The sequence below is a fragment of the Adelges cooleyi genome, unplaced genomic scaffold, assembly GCF_023614345.1.
Source record: "Adelges cooleyi isolate 19-005CV unplaced genomic scaffold, UGA_ACOO_1.1 ACOO_flye_CR_arks_rails_tigmint_CR_PRNA_2, whole genome shotgun sequence".
Lineage (NCBI taxonomy): Eukaryota > Metazoa > Arthropoda > Insecta > Hemiptera > Adelgidae > Adelges > Adelges cooleyi.
The window spans coordinates 4912849-4934478 of NW_026095860.1; the positions used below are offsets into that span (position 1 = coordinate 4912849).

Consider the following 21630-nt stretch of genomic DNA (forward strand, 5'->3'; position numbering starts at 1 on the left):
CCTCGTTCGCAAACCATACCGGAAATACAATTAAAAATGTCGCTTACAGCTGAACACTAAAACGATCACGTGCTTTCATCAATGACTCGTTATCGCTCTCCAACACAGTACACACACAAGCCGAGTATTATTACAATAATAATAAATTATCAATGGAAAATTCATGAATCAATAACATCGGTCGACTTAATCGTAATGTTACCAATATTTTTATACATACACGCGAGTATGACGTGTGAGAGAGTTCGGTCGGTGCAGTAGTCCGAAACAAAATAACTATAAAATATAATTGTTTTTTCTTTGAATACATTTTAAATGTACGCGTTCGTGTTAAAACGTTAAAAAAAAATCAATTAAATAACGCAGTGTTTAATCGACGTATTCATACATAAATTATTATCGTCAATAATAATACACTTGGTACGATAAATAAATCATGAGTTAAATCATTTTAGGTGGGTGATATTTAATATTACAAAAAAAAAAAAACAAACTAAAATTTCAAAATTTGGGTCAACTCTGTAGGAAAAAATGCAAAGGAAAGTTTACACGGTAATACCTAATCGAGTCAACCGAGTCCCACGTCCAATGACATCATCACAACGAAACCCACGATACAACACCAACTGGCCAGCTTCCCGTTGCCGCTGTAACAAAAAAAAAACACACACACATTGAAAAAAAAAATTAAATTATAATATTTTTTATTATTATTATTATTATCACCGTGTACAACGACGACTCTGTGTCGCGACGTTATGGAACCGTTTAAGCGTCGAGTACAAAACGCCTGTTGTCGTTTATTGTAATAATATACAAAAATACGAATAAACAACAAAAAGAAAATATGTGTTTATTTTTTATTTTCATTATTATTATTATTTTGTAGCGTTTGTAAAAGCCTCGAATACCAATGACTGTATCACGACGTCATAGTACTATAACAAACACCGTGCGAATACCCGAGGAAGCGCCGCCGGCTTGTACGTTTTTTTTTACACATACTAAATAATTTTGCCGAGCAAAATCTACAAATATAATACAGAGCATATATTATTATAAAAGGCACCATATCGAGTCCACAATGCACATTGTAGTAACACACAAGGCCTATCGTCTCACTATCCGAATGGAATGTCGCACTAGACGAGAGAGAGGTGGTCACACACGCTTGAAAGGCGGGCAAAATATATATTTTCTCGAAAAACAAACCCGAATCATAACACCACCGAGTTACCCGAGTTACCATAACATTACGAGTGTTATCAGTGATATCAGTATTATCAGTGTTCTTGTGAAAACCGACTTGTTAAAAAAGTCACATCACATCACAGTACTTTAAAATTTTATCCAAAATGTACACAACAATAAGGCAGTAGATCCGTATCGTTAAAATTCCATTTTTACATTCCCGAAACCACCAAGTTACCAATACAGTTTTCATAGCAAATGATCACACACCTCTTCACTCTTCTGAAATTGGCTTTAAGAGGGCATCGCACCGCCCATTTTTAAGGAGTAAAGTATAGGCAATTTTTTACAAAATCTTAATTTAAAGGTTAAACTGTAATGTGTAATTATTAGTTCAATAACTAAGACTCTATTTTGGTAGTTAATTTATTTTTTAGACGATCACAGCATCCTTGAAAGCGATTTAAACATGTGTTTTCATCTCTACTTGTTTAAGCAGACTGAAAATAACTCGCTTAATTTCGATTTAGAGTAAAATCATCCATTATAAAATTAAAAGAGAACAATATTTCGGAAAGCAAGACGGTGGGTTTTTTCATTATTCTAAGTATAGCGCTCAATACATAGTTTAGAAATAACGACTATTTTAACATTTTTAAATGACTGTAATTTTTCAAAAAATGAATTTTTTTTAAAAAACGCACCGTCTTGTTCTTTTTTAATTTTATAATGGGTGCTTTTACTCTAAACCTAAAATTAAGCGAGTTATTTTCAGTCTGCTCAAACATGTTTTTACCACTGAAAATCACCAGTGCGATGTCCTCTTAAGTGTGTTTATTGGAACGTTTTTACGGCGACCATCGGTTTTTCTGGGGGATTTGAAGCGATAAGGAACAGGATGATTGAAACGATATTTTTTTTGTTGTACAATTTCAATACCGAAAGGGACCGCTTTCGCGAGTGGACCTTACCGCAAACACCAACGGGATATTATTATTTTTTTTTTACCCTGCGTTCGGATAGGGTAAAACGAAGATGGATGGGGGGGGGGGGCTAGAGGTCCCTGCCGCAAACGCGGCCTCGACTTTGTCGCCGTGTTTCGGTTACAAGGCCACACGGTTGAATAAGCGTCCGAACCCGATAATCTGGTTGTGACGGCGGCGGTCCATTCATGAAGCACAGACAGGTCTTCGTGCGCGAAAAACAACCGTAGTAGCCAGCAGAGGTCGCGGCTGCCACACGCGTGGAAACCCGCTCGCCCCCGTTTGTCGAGTGCGTGCACTGCTAACGACGAAAGGAATTATGAGTATGTGTGTGTGTGTGTGTGTGTATACACTGCATTCCTGGCGTCAACGGCGGAGATTGCATACCAAGAGTTTTACAGTTATATGACCCCCAGAGAGCGAGAAACCGTCAGAGACGTACAATAAATAATAATATTATTATGCGTGTACGTACATAATATAATATATGATATTCAATGCAACGGCGAATAGTCGGGCAGCGGCATCGGGGTAGCGAAAAACGTACCTACGTGTCCGGGGGTTAAAACAGAAGAGTATAAAATATATTATACACATAAATAATGATAATATGATTGATCATAACGTGATAACTATTTCGTTTAGAATACGAACGATATTTTCTAGTTTTGTAACTGCTGTACACTATCACTCGCTTTTTGCATGGAGAGGGTGTGTCGACTCGCATACGGTGCAAACCCGCCCGCCAGACGACGGTCGAGAGGTGCCGAGGAGATGGTAAAAAAAGAAAAAGCCGACTTACCTGGAATTCGACTCCGGTATGATGTCGTTGACGACCACGTAGATCATAGCGCCCGCGGCGAATGCCAGGGCGTAAGGCAACAACGGTTGGACCGTGGACACGGCCAATATGCCCAGCATACCGGCTATGGGTTCCACCATGCCGCTTAGCTGGCCGTACCTGTGTAAAAAATAAAAAAAAAACGGTTTACCTTAAGTGAATAAATAAAATAAAAACAGTACAGTGGGATCGGGGCATAGCGGAGACACGAAGCATAATATTGGGACGCGTGAAATCACAGGTCTACGGAAATCATCATAACGATAACTGAAAGTGATAATAAATGCGATCGATGCGAATCTGTAGATGGTAGAAATAAAATATCGGTAAAAGCATTGTAATAACAATAACATGCTTAAAATTGTATTTTATACAAAATATACCTACAGGGTAGGTTGATCATCGTCCGTCTTAAATAGTTTGTTTCTCATATTGTATCGTAATTAACAACATATTGAAACTATTTCGCACATACCTGTTGATTCACTCACACATAGCAACTAAGAAATTTACAACGACAATTTTCCTTTTTTTTTGGGGGGGGGGCGGGGTGGAGGGGTTTGCGGTTTTTAAAAAAAGTATGTCTACAGATTTTTGAAAAACCCATATACGCTCTAGATTTACATTCAATCTAATTTTCAGACATTGAGTTCTTTAACTTCGTTCGAAAAAGAAAAACAAAGGAAAACTTTCAACCCCTTCTAAGAGAAAGACTTTAGGATATTTTTTTGGTTTGTCAACGTTTATCGACAGAACTTTATCTAAAGAACATTCTATAGAAATTTGGAACTAATTTGATTAATTAAAAAAAGTTATAATCTTATTTGAAACGAAAATGGACAAATATACAGCATTTTAAATACAAAAAAAAAAAAGGATCCGTTTTTTAAATCCTACACAGTCGTTGGATAATAATACTTTATTATCTATCTCTTAGTATTTTTTTCGTTAACGACTTAAAACATGCGAATTAGTGTTATCTCTTTGGGTTTTTGTATTCTGAATAATATCATCGTATACTAACTGTATTAGAAATTAACGAGTCCCCCAATCTTTAACCCATTTAAATTATTCAATTAAAATAGTACCTGCTGACCGTATTTATTTATTGTATTTGTTGAAAGTAAACTAATCAGAAACATTAGTACTCAAACATGGTTAAATTTGAATATATTATAATTTTTTATATACATTGTGATTATCGAGTGCGCACATAATACTTCTATACAAATGTTAACAGTCAAAACTAATTTTTAGACTAAATGTAATTGCACAACATGACGATACACGCTGATAACGTTTACCGGGCCACAATGTCAATAGTGATAGCGTCAATTAATTTACACTTGTGCGAATCATTTTTTTTTTCCCAATCGATCAAAATGGTAAATTAAGCCAATAACAACCAGAAACCAGTGTTCTCAATGTCCATTGTCTGCCCCCTCATCATCCCATTTCGTATAAAACCGAAATATATACATTTAAGAGTATTTTTTACTTACTGTCTTCAGATTTATTCCGGTACACATAATACTCGACTTATCATTAAAGTTGATTTGGCATTATCAACGACCAAATGTTCTGACAACTGCGTATTCGTAATATTCCCAAAACTTTGCCCCATACCTACTTGGACCCACGGACAGTTGTTGTTCACTGGCCTGGGTAGCCCCTCGAGTTTAACATAACCGAGGGCGAACGATTGTCGCCCGTCTTTGGTTGTTTTTCGATTTAAAATATAACAAATAATAATTATATAAACACAAATGGCGACGACAGGATTTCATTTGACGTTGCGGCCGATGTCAATCGAGACTTACGTTCGGTGTAGGTTTCGTTTTTTGTTTTGCCCATGGGGAACGAACGTGTCGCGTTCATACATATATTATTTTTGTATACCGTCTAATAATAACCGTACCTAATGATTTTCTCTTTACGTTTATTGGCGTACCCGTGTGATTTAATCGTACATACCGATAAATGTAACTATAGATATGTAGTCAATATATTGTGTGTATTTTTTTTTGCAACGTTCGACTTTTTGATTTATGGCATTGTCGTCGGCATATTATATCGTTTGAAAGTAGAAACCCACCGCGGGACGGAAATCCGGATTTCCATAAAAGCGACCTGTAGAATGTTTATTTTCCAATATAGGTATAACGTGTGTATACGACGACACAGGCCGACCCGGTGTGTGTGTGTGTGTATAAGGTACAATGCGATTTTTGTCAATGCATAATGACGGGTGTACGACGCTTGTTGTTGTTGTTTTAAACCGGAGAAAACAAAAATGGGTTTTTTTTTACCGGTCCACCGTTTTAACACACGGACTGTATACTTGCCGTGCCTGTCGAAATGGTCTGCGCATGTGAACATGACGTTAAAAACAAAAACGGTTATCGTACCCTTAGCCGCTTTCAGAATGTCACAAGAGACGACGACCAAATGTACAAAAAAGAACCGCTTTTGAACACTCGAGGGGAGCGTTTACTAGTGTAAGAATAAGGCTAGGGCTGTAGTATTTACCAAAAGCTTTTCCATTTGGAACATCCGGCAGCTTGCAGCGGTAGACTGACGGCCAGCCCTTCCGGAAAGTTTTGTATGCCGATTCCCATGGCAAGGTTCCTAAAACAACAAGAACAATAATAATAATAATAATAATAATAGTAATAATAGTAATAGTAATAATAAATAATTATTTAGACAGACAAAGTAGTAATAATACACTTAATATAGTACACAAGTAGTAATAACAGAAAAAACAGCTGGCATGTGCGAAAAACGGCGGTCAAAGCTTTTAAAGAAGTACGGTTGAACACTATCTACCGATTCACCTACATTAACTAGGTCCTCTAAGTACGTTATGTTTAGAGCACTTTATCAAAAATCGTCCTTAGAGTGTTACAAAATACAAGCGCGAATATCCTAAATGGCCTAGGCCATCTAAGACAATCTTTTAGAGAAAGAGATTGGATATTCAAATCCTTCAAAACTCCTTAAAGCTTCTGAAAAATGTCAGTTAAACCAAATTCAAATAACCCCCCAAGTAAGCAAGTCTTCTTTACTTAAATGCTGTAGAGGATTGAAGCGTTTAGAAGGGTTCTCCAAGATGCTCCCTCGGTGGCGCCAATTGACCGGTTAAGGTGGTATTGGCAATATTAAACACAGTGTAGTAAGAACAAAGTATGGAAAGATGCTCTATGTTGTTCACTGACTATATTATTGTTTAAATAGTCAATTTGAATTAAGACAAGCATTAGTTGGGAGGAAGGGGGGAGGGTGAGTAGTTGAAGTGGTAGATGTCGAGAACTTTACGTGTTTACACATTATTTCTTATTATCAGCCAATAATGTATAACGGGTGTCATAGTTGTTTACAATTTACAAGAACGACGTTTGTAAATGTATAATGTACATTTATTCTATGTATTTACTAAGCTTGGCATGGCGTTTCAGAGACGAAAATTCGAATATTTAGCTGACAACGTGTAGAAGACTATTTAAGGCGTCTAATACGTTGCATAACTGGATTTCTTAAAAAAATTGCACTCATTACACCTGTGCACTGTGCCATCGATGTACAAGTATTTTCTCGTGTATGCCTCTTGTGGTAATGACAATTTGAAACAAGTGGTAAGTGTGGTAATCATCCACTCATGTGTAGTGTATCGGTTAAAAATAATATGACTATAATAATATAATTTGGCATCGTCGAGCGGTCCTTTGGGAACAGCAGCCGCAGGATCCCGCGTTCCAGAATGTGTGTGTTTTGTGTGCACAGCGGAATGGAAACAAGTGAACAGATATTCTGGGAATGCGAGGAATGCGGCGGATAAAAATCTCGTTGCCCCGGTTCAACGTGCCCACCGTCGCCGACGACGATCGACCCATAATAATATAATATTATTATTATGAGCACTGGGTAATTTTTCTCCGAACAGTCTCCGTTACGATAGGCCGGTCGTGGGGGTGACCGTCTGCGCACAATACCACCACCATGTACGTGTAAACCCTTTTTGCTGGATAGCAACAGGAATAACATACACGGTCGTGTTATGGATAAAGCGGAGAGCAAAAATAACATGAGCGTACTGTCAGTGGAGACATCCAAAATGTATCACCACCGTTGGTGGGACCCCTATAGGCACTTCCACCATATTCTGAAAACGAACATTGACTTTTTCATTTAATTGCCACAGACTCGAGGCGATAGTATCGTTATGTATTTGTCGGTACAACGATATTGTATTAAAAGACATGAGTTCAAACCACAAGCACTACGGCGCGACAATGTATTTTCAAAGTCTACTACTTATGAAATGATGTTGGTAAAATAAATATGAGAGTTTTGTTCAGTAAAAAAAAACACGCAAGGAGACGTTAATCCTATCACACCTCTTTGAGCCGAGTACAGTCAAAACCACATTTAATCTTTCACGTTCTTTAGAACAATTAGGTGTACAACGTTTTAACTCACGCATTTTAAGCCACGCGAAGTTTATTTAACTTTAATTCCTAAAAATCCGTCCCTTCGAATGACTTTAAAATCCGACTATCACTTTATGGTCTGATCGATGGTGTTTTTGCCCTTATCTAGACTGCAATTTAAATTATAGAAAATAAAATAAAAACAGTTTTCTTTTATAAATAACCGTTGGCGGTGCAAAAAAAAGGTAACGTGAAACGACCGAACGTTACCTGGGGCGGATGGAGGGACGGGCACGGTGTTTTTAGACAACGAGTTCAATGCCTAGAGCGCATTTTTTTTTTTTTAGGTTCGACGCTAAGCCGGCACATTACTCGGATCTGATCGATTGTGTTTCGACTGAAATCGTTATAGCCCCGAAGGGTAGTGTAGTGTAGGTAGCGTACTTCGGTCGTTTGCGTCTACGGTTGATTCGAGATGGTCACCACCGAAAGAAGACAAGATAGACTTTATTATGATAACAACGGTTTGAATGTAATGATCATCCCCCGGGCAATGGGTTCGACCAGCAAACATGGACCAACACGAAGGGGGTGGACTAACGGGTAATAAAAAAAAATATATATATAGTCATGAGACACCGTTAACGTGATACGTTGCCCGTCGTGTAACGGGTCGCCCATACGGTCGGTCGGCGTCAGAGGCGGTGGTCCATGTGAATGAACCGCATGTGTGTGTGTATGCCACGGTCGAGGCAATTGATAAGTCTGTGTGTGTGTGTGTGTCTATGTATATTTTAACCAGTTAAACACCGGAATGCCGAGAAAAGAATGAATAAAGAAGAGAAGAAAAACATACATATATTTTATACACAAAGATGAGGTCGATGATGATGACGATGACGATAACCCTTCACCTACATATAATATAATAATAAAAAAAATATATTATATTATAATATATATATATGCACACATAAGCACAGCCTGGCGATCAGCGACGGACGATTATTGATAACATAATAATAATAATAAAAAAAAAAAACGCACGCGTGGTTGCATAACTTCACACGGGTTGGAAATGCTACGGAGCTCGCATGAATGGACCTCTCCGACGCTGCAGTAGGTACATTATAAATAATTATCAATAATTCGATTTTTGTAGATAATTAAAAAAAAAATGTAATGTCTAATGTCTTTTTTTTAACAACAAAGTAATAACAGACATATTTTGAATCGGCTATTAAACGTAAATTATAAATAACTTTTTATAATCTAAATATAAGTGTTGGTATAAACTATAATGGTGAGTAAATATTGTTGTTTAATGCAAGGGCGTCTCCAGAGCTTACCAAAGAAGGACCACCGATATGTAAACAAAACAGAATAACATATTTTTTTTAAACACTCGCCTCGTAAATATATTTGAACGACTATTTATAATTTGATTATTATACTTAATTTTGATCTTTTAAACGTTAAACTATTGAGTATTGACAAGTTAAAGTATTTATTTACATGAATGTCGTCATTTTTAGGCAATAAACACACGGACGAGTACAGCAAACTTTCCATGCTTCCACCACTGCCACGAAGAAAGTCTTTGTTATTATTCTGAGTTACAATACCATTTCGAACACAAGCCACTGCTTATAATGCCAAGGGTCCATTACATAATAAGTCAAGATAAACGTTTGGGAGGTGTGTAAACGCAGTAGCAGAAATGATCTACCCTCTGCAGTTTTGCTCCTGCATGGCTTTAAAATGTCCAAATCCAGTACTGGCGTTAGGCTTGATCAATCTCTAGACATTCTTCAAGCAGATTTATTACACAAAAGTCACGCTATAGAGTAATTATATTTGACTGAGTAAAATCCATCATTTGGATTTCAAACCAAAAATAATATCATATTAAACGCGCGTTTTAATCGTTTAAAAGATACCGGTTGAGGATCCAATGATCTAAGTGGTACATCTTTTGATCGTATTTGACGCTTGATATTGTCGTTGAAGCGCTATTTTTGTGCCAGTCATTAGCAGCTTCCTTCGATTTCTGATAACTCGATCATTTGCTATATTATGTCATAATAAGAACAGACACGCCTAGTCCTTTACCCAACACCTTGCCTTCTAAAATGAAGTTAAAGAGTTCGTCGTGTATTATTAAATAATTTTGTTTTCCTAGATTTTAGACTCCATGTTGGTTTAAATACATCAACAACCGCCGTTAATCGCTTTTGTTCGCTTTCGTGCCACAACGAAATATAATCCTTAGGTCAACGTGGTTTTTTTTTTGTTATTTTCATAAAAAGCCCTCAACTGTTGTTAATGTAAGACACACACGATCAAGGAATAGGACACTCGATCCAAGACCGATATTTGATTATTATTAATACCATTATGTATTGCCACAGATTGTAATATATATATATATATATATATAATATCAGATAATGCTTGATTCGACGTTGGTTGTTTTGAATTTCAGATTCAAGAACTATGCATTGGTAAACTGGCATTGTCAATTGATACATTAGTTTTGCCTGTGACAAATTATTATTGAGAATCAACGTCATTATTATATATTGATATACAATGTTTTGTTTTCAACCGCGGCCGAACGGTTTTCTATCATTTGCTGTTGCCGGAAATAATCATTCCGATCACGTCCCACGCCCAATCTTTTGCTTATAGTTTTTGTTTTGCGCTCGACTTAGGTAATTCGTGATCGAAATGGTAATGAAACGATATGATATTATTATAAGTCACGGCGTAAACAAATAACGTTTTGAATCGTCACGTGCAGCAGCGGCGGTGCCTATCCGACGATTCTTGGCCAAAAATACAATTCAGTAAGGCATTGGGTGTAGGTGTTTAACATTGCTCGATAACACACTAACGTAAACAAATTCCGAGGAGGTGCCCTCACACATGGGAAAATTCCAAATAGCAGAACGAAGACGGAAAATAGATATCTTGGACTAGAAGATTACCGCGCGGCATACGCACAAAACAAGGTTCTTATAATGCAACGGTTCGAACTCTTACATAATAAAACCGTTGAAATATTTCGTCGTTCGTCATCGTCTCGTCATTCTTCGACACAATAATAATAATAATAATGATAATAGTAATAATAATAAGTCGTCTCTCTACTCGTCCATTCACCGTGCACTAAACACCTTTCACGGCAAACGCCTATAACTCGCATACCTCTGCTCGTGGGCAGCACATTCTATACCCCGCCTAGGTATGTAGATTTGTTATTTCAATTCTGTTTTGTAATTAGTAAAACAACTGGCAATTTAAAAAAAAAAGTACATAAAGGTACAAGACTTCAATTCTTGCACGGTGGTGGACGACTGTGGCGTTCCGCAAAAATAATCATAACATAATAATAATCGTTGGAACAAAATTAATCTTGCAACACATTATTATAATACAGTTTCTCCCCGACTTCAGGCTTACAATGATAATAATTTGCTGCACTACACGTGAAGTGTGGATTTAGAGATAGCCGGGAAAAGGCACGGCCGGGAAGTCCCAATTATCTCGCTATAATGTGAACGTTTAATAATGTACATAGGTATATATCGTTAAGAAAACGCATGCTATAAGTACCTCTGGTATTAAATATTTTAATAGCGGTTTCGTACGGGCAATTACGACCGAAGAAATTAATTTAAAGCTGATACGTTGTACAGATACGAAGAGTATATTATACTGTTATTTGTTGCTTGATGTCACCTTACTTAAAAACGCGTTAAAAAAAAAATCTAGTGCCAAAAGTTTAGTGTCTAGTGCGAATCCATGAGAACTCAAAACATGCATCCATTTTTTATCAAAAATTGTTTTTTCATGGACAAAGTATTAATGCATTTTAGTGCAACAAACAGTAAAATCGGCCACAACTTAAAAATATATTACAAAATGCATTTCCTCCCGCCAATTGTAGTATGTATAAGGAAAAATTAATTTTCAAAAAAATGAAGCTGTCTTGTTTTTTTAAAGAGCACTTCATTTGGTAAATTCGATACATAAACCATAGTATTTTCGTGCAACTCTAACATAGCTACTGAATGTAAAAGCTTCAGTTCGTCCAATCAAACGTATAACGGTTATTGTCTTAGGTCTGATGAGTACAGTCCAACTGACACAGTTTTAGTGACTTTTTCTAAACATATGAATGAAACCCGATTATTTCAGTGACCGCTTCCGTCAATGAGCATAAACGTCGTACCAGAGAATTTTAATAATGTCAAGTTTCTTCATGTTATCAGTATACACTGTACAGACTGACGATGGATGGGCATTAAAAAACATATCGCCCATGTGTTTCAAACGTGATAAAAGTAAAAAAAATAGTTATTTTTTAGTTATCACCATCGTAAGACTTGGGTAAAAAAAACCGGGAGTATGTAATAATTATAATTTATATTAAATCATTTTTTCCTGGCGCCTATACACAATTTGGTGAAATTACTAGACAGAAATGCTTTTTCACTTGATTTGTGTCACTTTTCAGACACATGTGCTGTATTATGTTGTTAGCTTTATAATAGTCCTATTGATCCGTTATGATTGATCCTTGCAATTTTTCCCTACAAAAAAAAAAAAAAAAGAAACCGGTGGCCAGGAATTTGACCAAGGAGGAGAAAGGAGATCCAACGGTTTAGTACTGTTTGTATATTTTATTATTTTTTTATTTCAATTGCAGGCGTCGAATCGCCACACATACAATGCACGCGTACGCCGCTTGTGGACATAACGCGTGTATAAAAAAAAAAAAATAATAATAATAATAATAATATACTTATAATAATGAAGAGACGGCGGCGACAGCGGTGTACGATTTAGATAATGTTAAATTTCGGCATAATACACGGTTCATTGAACTGTCTAGCAGCCGGTCTACACAATGTCAGCAGGCGCAAACCACTGATAAACTGCCAAATTACAAATACACGGAGCGAGCGAGCGAGACAGTAAACCTATCACGGTGGCATGCATAAAATAGCCCGTGTGCGTTTGATAACGGGTACGACGAAAAAAAAAAAATGTTACAATTTTCACCCCACAAAAAACCCCCAAAATCGGTCTTCTTTTGACGGTGCATTAACGGCATATTCTTTATTTTTTGGCCAGCAAACAAACGACGATTGATGTGCCGCCGTACACGCCGCCTTTAGGGAAATCCGCATATTATCATTATTACAACAAGGCTAAACGAGGGGACAAATACATCTGTGTACAACTGCTTGATCCGGATTATGGGTAGACACGTGGGTTGTAATTTTCCTATCGTAAAGCTATAGTGCGGGATTAATTGGTTTGGATAATTTAAAAAAAATAAAAATATTTAACGACTATATGAAAAAAAAAAGAGCTACGATAGTTTTATTATTTTTATACCTTTCTCTCGTTGCGTCTTTAGTTTATTAAAACAAAAAAATCCAATATAGACACGATGTTTACTTATGCTTAGCAAGTGTGGTTTCAGGTTCAGGTCAACTCCACGATATATACCTGTGGCTTGGAGCAAGAAGGGCCAATGTCACTTTTTGCAACTTTCGGAAAATGAGTTTTGAAGTTTTTATTTTCCATTAGGCTCTATGTTAATTTTTTCACAGTATGTAAAGAATGATTCAATTTTTGCAATTAGAGGACTAACTCGTTTATGCACAAAATTGACATTAGCCCTTCTTGCTCCAAGCCACAGATATATATATATATATATATATATATATATAATTCTATCATAATACTCTAGGTACAGGTTTTATGATGTATCAAAAAATGACAAAACCATTACAAATGGAATAGAAAACTTACAAAATATTGTAGAAGAGTTTCAATGACGTCGTATTATTCCAAATTTTTGTTTAAATATTTCCAAAATAATCCACCAAAGTTAATTTTTAAACATAATTTATCTAAAATATCACACAAATATTTTGTTAAAAATATAACAATTTAAATATATTTAAAATTTAATAGTAAAATTAAATATTATTCTTGAGTAAAACATTTTGAAAATATCAATGTTCCGATTTTGCTTTTTGGATAAATATTATTAGATATTAGAAATGTACATTTTGTACATTTATATTTTATACTCATTTATTATTATTTAAATAGATTAAAATCAATCAAAATAAACAACCTGAGCCGTAGGGCTATCGGTGTAAGCTGTTGACTGGGACTCTGATTTCCTTAGTAACAATTCTGACCACGAGATCGGATCCGCTATGACCAACAGGTTAATTTTTGCATTTTTTTACAATTTTTTTTACGTTTTTTTTTTTAATAGTAAACAATAAAAAGCCAGCACAGTGGGGTCGGGGCATAGTTATGACGAAGCATATAGGATTTAGCATATAGTAGAGTTTTCAATAAAAAATGAATTCAAGAGAAATGGTTGTAATCGTTCACCCCTTGGATCCGCTCTTAATATTGTGCGTCTACTTCGTAGACACGGCCGTTTGGGGTAGGGTGTGTAGTTTTAAACGTCAACTCACCTCTCTCCCTCAATATACTCAAAAAAAGTAGGAAGTATGGCAAATGGTAAGTAACTGTTATCGCATTTTGTGCGATGAAAAATACTAACGGCTGTCATTTTGTCTGGAAGAGTTCTCTTTCATATTCGATATATTGTATTGAATCTGTGACGGTTTATTAGATTAGGTGAAAAGTGAGCTCAAAAATCACTCCAAGGGGGCTGTAGTAAAATCGCACACATTTGTATTTCTACAATGAGATAGTAATTGTAGTTCTTATATTTAAATACAAAGCGCACCAAACGAACATTTTCACTCCACTTTACAAAGAAGATAATGTTGTTATTTTTTTTAATAAAAAGTTGGTATCATTAAATTGTGAGTAAACTATAAACAGAAGTAATCCTGTGACTGACCACCTACAACGCAGTTCAAACTACACACCAATGCGGTTCTTCTTCAGAGGACTTTTAGAAAGTCTAATCGCAATTTATCGATTATTTCTAGGTAACGTGACAAGCGCGATTCGTCTTAAAAAATAACGATAAGTGCCGCTCTATAAATAACTCGCAGAAGAGACAACCTGAGATACTATTTTTTTCACAACACATCATTTAGTGTTAAAAAGTGTCTTTGAAATGATCATGACGTTTTCTCAGTATTTTACATTTGTTGAGTTTATGATCAGATCACACCCCCCCCCCCCTAGCGTTTAGATCAATTGACTTGGCATAGAAGCTGAATAATAAATAAGCTCAACATTGTAGAGTCCATGTCATCGCGAGATGAGACTTTTATCTGAAATGTAGGAGTTGACTGAAGATACCATAAAACTTATGGACGGCGCTTTTCTCGCCCGGTGAAGGGTGGACAACAAAGTGATAGTTTTTAATGAAAGAACAACGACCTTACCTAAGCAATAATTCGAGTTCCGTAAAAAACCTAATTTTCGTTACTTTCTCTCTGCGTGCCGTGATTTAGTCATGAATTGGTCGAGTCAGCCGGGCACGATACACGGTAATACTTGTAAGTTCCTATGGAAAACGCATAGTGGGACAATAACACGAACGCCTCTCCCGGTGCGACTTACACGGTCCTTGGTCGGCGGCCACAGGGTATTATGAAACGCGTTAACAATATAATATAAATATATATATTAATAATAAAACGATAACAGGCGGTATCGTCGCAAGAGGTGTACACGAGAATAATAATAGCTGCCTGATAATAATAAAGTGCTCGGCGCCGCCGTGGCGTTTATTGTATAATATAATATATTTAAACGCACAAACACCGTCGGAAGAGGAGATCCGGGACAAAAGGTGAAGAAAACGTTGGAACGTTGTGGGAGCGAAATAATGCAAAATAAAATTAAATAAAAATGACAAAAAATCGAAGGCAGCAGCGGCGGATATGCTCTCTTAAGTGTGCGATACTCAGCGTTAAACAATTTTTTTTCTTGTTTAAAGAAGAGTAAAACGAGGCTAAGACGACGGTGGTGGTTGTGATGCCAGTAGCAGATGAATCGGCGATGAGTTCGGACAACGAATCGAAATACGATATAAGGATACACACACACACATACATAGAAATGCATATTTTATATAAGAGAGTATAAGTTTATGTATGTGTGAGAGTAAGTACGTGAACGGGGCTATGCTGTGCGTCTGGTACCAAGGTCAGTGGCCGAAGGAATGTCGTCGTTATGTGTATGTATATAAAATATATGTATAAGTATAAGATGTATATGTATAAGATATATATACTTACATATGTATGTGTGTGTGATTGAGTGAGTGTTATAGGCCGTCGCCGCGGCTATTTTGTGACCACAGCCCGCCGTTGGCTTTGTTCACGACACGCTTTTATTTTTGTTACTTTACTGGGTTTTGCAGTGCGCGATTATATTGGATTGATAAATTATTATACATAAATAAAAATTAAAGCCTCCATTATTTATTTAAAAATTTAAAGGAATTAGGTGGAGTTTGGGGGTGTCTTAGTCTGCCCAAAAGAGTTTGTAGTAAAAACAATTATACAACATCTAAAAAGCTCGATTTAAGTATTAAAATAAAAATAACACGTGGTTTATGATAAAACGACAACTTTTTTAAATCATTTTAATGAAAGTTCACATAAAAACGGACATTTTGGCCTATATGTTTTTTTTCATCAGTAAATTATTTTGATCAAAAGCCGTTTGATAGTAAAAAAAATCTACATTTCTATTTTATTTTGACACCATTATTTATAATGTAATTTAAGACAAAAAAAATAATGCAAATTGTCAACAAGTATCACGATGAAAACCCTTAATAAAATTAAGTGTTTTTTTTTTACTTAAGACAAATTTGATTTTGTTTTACGAAATTTTAATGATCAAGTTATATTTCACTTGTTTTAGAATGTTTTGCATCCAATTGTTTTTTTTTGTGCTTATAAAATATTAATTAAGTTAAAAAACATGTAGTAGGTAATAATGTGATTTTTAACAACTAAACACTAATTGACAAAAAAAAGTGTTTGTTACTCGTTATGTTTATTTGGAAGCAAAAATATCGCTAGGGGTACAGCAGCCCGGAACTTTGCGCTAATGGTTCTATAAGTGCTAACACACATTTGAAGCCCAGGGTTCTAACTATAGAAATAATATAAACCTGGAGACATCGAACCTCTGAGTCGAAAAACACCCCTTCTTTAAAACGGTAACGTCCGCCGACATACGAGCCAGCCATTTATATTCAGATTTACGTTAATTATTCAATAGCAATTAAAACAGACGATTTGCGGATGCACCACAGCGTTATGACGATGAACGTGGTGGCATAAACTAATAATAATAGTGTCGTCAGAGTCGTAATAGGAGAGTTAAAAAAAAAAAAAACTACATCCATATTTCTTAAATAACACGAGCGACTGTAAAAATGAAAATTGCACTCTTACACGTGTGCGGCGCTCTTTACCGTCGATAAAATATTTTTTTTTATACACACATATATTATATTATTTTAAACCCTTGCCTTGTCCCGGATGCCATATTTTATCACGCGTCCGGTGTGTGTGCATATTATGATGGACGCGTATTGGCGTTGGGTCTACTATAGAAGTCAGAACGGACAATTTGGCAATACAACGGTTATATTTATTTTCGCTCTTTCCGTACACGACGAACCGCTATTTTAGATATTATTATTACTATATATTAATATGCAAATAATACTACATTTCCCTCAGTTTCTAATTATTACGCCCGAGGTTCGCGCTCAGTCAGTTTTCAGATATCGTGGGATAGTTTCCATTGAGGAATCTCGACGACTCAACAAAAATATCATTCATAATATTAATCCAAAAAGGATCTAGGAACGTGGCGCACTCTTTTAGATCAAACGCACTCGCTAAAGCGGATCATCCTGCACAGAGTGCGTTGGCGCCCGAACAGATGCATCGTCGTAGACACTTATTATCGCGCCACACGTTTGCGCCATCTTTGTTGTACATTTTTTGTAATGTACACTTGCGAATAATTACCAATTACTAATTTGTCATTCTGTGCGAGAACCGCATTATTGGTCTAAACGCAAGCAAAATGTATTCAAAGGAGTGTGCACTAGCTATGATACCTAACTCAAGTGCATAAAGCCCCCAAAACTTTGGCGCCAATCAGGTCCAGCAATTATTGTACTTTACAACATATTTTATACTAGAAACCCATTGTTGATCAAATAAAGATAATATAATAAAAAGTCGCTTCATTTCCTCCAATTAATAGTGTATTATTGAAGTGACGAAAACCAAAAGGATGCAACAACTGACATTTTTGTTTGAAAACAAGTTCATATAACAATTTGAAAAAATACTGATAGAAACTAGCAAACATCATTGGGACGCATAGAAAAAATTATTTTAATTTTATTCTCTTGTAAAATTGTATGAATGTCACATACTTTATTGATCCTCATAACATCACTTTTTTAGAGTGATATTCCGCGACAAATCGTAATTGAATTTGAAGATTTTAATTGTGCTTTTTACGATGTAATATTTCATTTTCATTAAATTATTTAAAAGTGTTTAAAGATAAAGTTGTTCAAGTGTCTTGATTCATTCTTTCTCGAAATCTAGCAACTCGCCTAAAAAGTTAAAGTAGCAATAAAAAAAAATGGCTAAGCAACTAGGTAGATATAGCTTATATACCGTTCGAATGTTTTATGGAACTTATTACTTAAAATGTACATTGCCATGCGATTTTCATGAATCCAATTTTGTGTACAACATGATTACTGTACGGCAGAACCGAGATTCAGGTTTGTTTTGAAAACAAATTGAAGCTTTTACATAAAAAGCATACACCGTAATTATTATTATTATTTAATTTATTAACATCTATGGTACAGTGGTATACATACAGAGTGCTGGCATTTAGGTACAGATTAAGTATATCAGTACTAACAAGAATGAGCACTGGTAAAACAAATAAGCATAATAATAATTGGTAAATCGTAATTACCAACACGAGTAGAATAAAAACAAATAAGAATGATAGATCCAACAAGTTATGAATGTGTCTTACAAACAATATTACTAAGAATGTGCATACTAGATCATTAGTGCGAATTATAATATTCTACAAAACGCTTATCCGGCAACCATAAACGAACACTGGATAGTCATGAATTCTTAGTACTAACATTTTGTAATCACATACTGTAAGTTTTATTATTATTATTATTTTTTTTTTTTTCAAATGAATTATTCTCAAAAGTAAAGTATCCAAGAAATGCATTGTAAACATTGTGCGCCATTTTATCTCTACGGCCTAAAATAAAATAAAATCCACTATTTAATACGCATAAAAATATGGTCAATTTTATTTTTAAGGCAATTTATTTTTGTGCTTGTTTTAGAGTCGGGTAACAGTAATAGTATTTTTCTAGGCACATTAAGTATGTATCGTAAATCGTAATAGTCATATGCCCATAAGGCATGAATATGATGTGTAATAGGTTGTTTTGGGCGACACAACACTATAAATAATTATTAATCAGTTCGGAAATGTACACATTTTTGTATTACCGGACTACTATCGCTATTATAACCTCCGAACTTTGTCCAGTCACAACAATATCAGTCAAAAATAGTACATACAAATACCTATAGAACTGATGAGTTGATTAATTGAGCAATATTTATATTTAATTTACATTAAAATGATCAGTTCTCATAAGTGGAGTTCGGATAACGAAAAATTAATTAATATCCGCATGTGTTTAGGCAATTAATTTCCAAAATCGTTAAAAAATACAAGCCTCTCAGCTAAGTTCTTACAACGCATTACTGTCGAATTGGAACAGCGATTCCTTGCACATTGATCCTTTAACGCTGTTTTAGCGGATTTAAAACATCTGTTGTCAACGGAAACATACTAGTATTTATATATATTTTTTTTATTAAGAATTAATGCGATGTCTTAACTGTTAAGTCTCCACATGGGGAGGGATACAAAGTATTCATGGAGACTTCATTTTGCCTAGATTGACTAGACATGTTTAAAATTGATCCGGACATATTAGTGTTCCATCCGGAACAAATGTGTTTAAGTATCATGAAACTAGACGGCATACAAGTAAGAGTTCTATGATCCTTTATAAATTTCCAACAAAGTAAAACATTTTCTACTTTTTAACTATTACAACAAGAAAATATAACGAGTTATAAAAACCACCTGTGAGAGCATCCAGTATTTATTTTACTTTGGTAACAACATACAAAATTTAAATGAACACCAAGTGTTATATTTAATCTTCGAAAAAATTCAATTATACGGACGTCGATTAATAACATTGATAAACTCATTGATGAATAAATATAATCACAGGAAATAAAACTGCGATTGCTACCTACTGCCAAGAATAAAAAAAAATATTAACTTCTACCGAGTGTTATACGGAGCAAATACCAATAAAGACCAACCGTTAATTCGAACTTAACGCAACCGCCGACATCAGTCTTATACTGTTATTTTTCTGTATAAATCGAAAGCTAATTTCAGTTCAGAAATGATGAGATTTAAAAAAAAAAGAGGAAAAGCAACTGTTATAATAGTAGAGTAAATGGTAAGTAGTTGAGACATTTTGGATTTGTGATCAATCGTGTAAACAAACGGTGGATTCGAATAAGTGAGGTTAAACGATGATGGAAAGAAATAAAAGGAACCTTGCGGAAAGGCGATAAAACTCAAAACGTTATGTATAAGACTGAAGGGAAAATGGAAACTAAAATCAGACAATTTTTTAGATAGAAGTGTTGATAGAACTAAGTTTGATAGTTTGCGAGTTGCTCTAGTAGTCGAAAAAATGGCAGATAATAGATTGAATTGATTTTGACAAAAAAAAAGGCTAAAAATGACCTAATAGTGAGAAGAGGAAAGGGGCGGAATCGATCGGAATCTGATGTAAAATTAATGTATTATTCAATTTTATTCAATCACGCTGCAATTGAGTCGATTATATATTGCATGACCGTTATTTTTGTATGCATTATTCCATACATGCCAAAAGATTTACACAGGTATGGCTGTCGTAAAAAATTATTATTGGATTTAAGTACTGTCCAATAGTTAATGTAATCGCTGTTCGTATCTGCTATTCATTATCAAACGCAAACAGTGAAAACCGAAAAATTCCAATAATAAAGAGAATTTTGTTTGGAAACTAACATATTATAATCATATCTTATTGGTGCACTTGGTATTGACTGCGGTAAAATTCTATTTGGAAAATGTTTATCCGCCGTACCTAAATGATTTATTCCAAGTGATGTTTGCGTCTTAATTGGTTTGTATTTCCCAAGCGCAGATACAACAGCTTGGGAAATGTCATAGAAAAAAAAACATTACGTTTATTTGACATGCCGAGAAATGCTTACGAGAAATATGCGATGGGTAAATAATAACCACATAAACAAAAAAAAAACGAGTCACACAGATATGAATATTGGAACTATGCGTGATCGTTAAGTATACACAGTTAACATTTTTCGAATTTTTTGTACATATCCCAATACACAATCTCATTATGCGGAGACGCCGAAGCAGTTATTACTATATTATAATTATTATAAATACCTAATGGGCAATGATCAGATCTCACCGTTCATGACGCGTTTTTTATGTGTGTGTGTTCGATATTTTAAGTGACACACATCGAAGTGTAAAAATGTTATACGACAAACCTAATACCATTTAGTAGAAAACGGATTCATTAAGATAGTCATGTTTTAAGACTATAAAGACACTTATTATAAGCAGGTAATAGGAAGTTTATGCAAGTGTACCTAGTAAAACGTAAATTGAATGGCGTTATGCAGAAAACAACCAACCCACAAAAAAAAAAATCGAAATTTTAGTTTAACTAGTGTACTTAATTTTGAGTAAGTACTCATTAAGGTATCATAACCAATTCCTCAAAATAAAAATAAAAAAATACTAGTAACTCGCAGAAAAAGTTACTTATAACACAATGGTTAATATAAATTATGACAAAACTAAAGTTAGTAATCGAGAACATATAAAATAATTAATTGACCCAACTAAAAAAAAACTAATAGTCTAATATTTTCATAGAATTCTATTAATTTTCCATAAGAAGGTTAAGCTTACACCATATACACATGAGATTGATTTTGAGTCATAA

At 35.0% G+C, this 21630-nt stretch overlaps 1 protein-coding gene across 1 annotated transcript in view; it reads right to left on the bottom strand.

Moving 5' to 3' along the window:
• Positions 1-371: 371 nt before the first annotated feature.
• LOC126833605 (zinc transporter ZIP11) overlaps positions 372-21630 on the bottom strand; it is a 40356-nt gene continuing 19097 nt past the window's right edge. Inside the window, exons 5-7 of the mRNA XM_050565034.1 lie at positions 5545-5643; positions 2977-3135; positions 372-647 (exon numbers count right to left, since the gene is read on the bottom strand). Coding sequence (XP_050420991.1) covers positions 569-647; positions 2977-3135; positions 5545-5643 — 337 coding nt within the window. The 3' untranslated portion in view covers positions 372-568. The remainder of the gene's footprint in view (positions 648-2976; positions 3136-5544; positions 5644-21630) is intronic.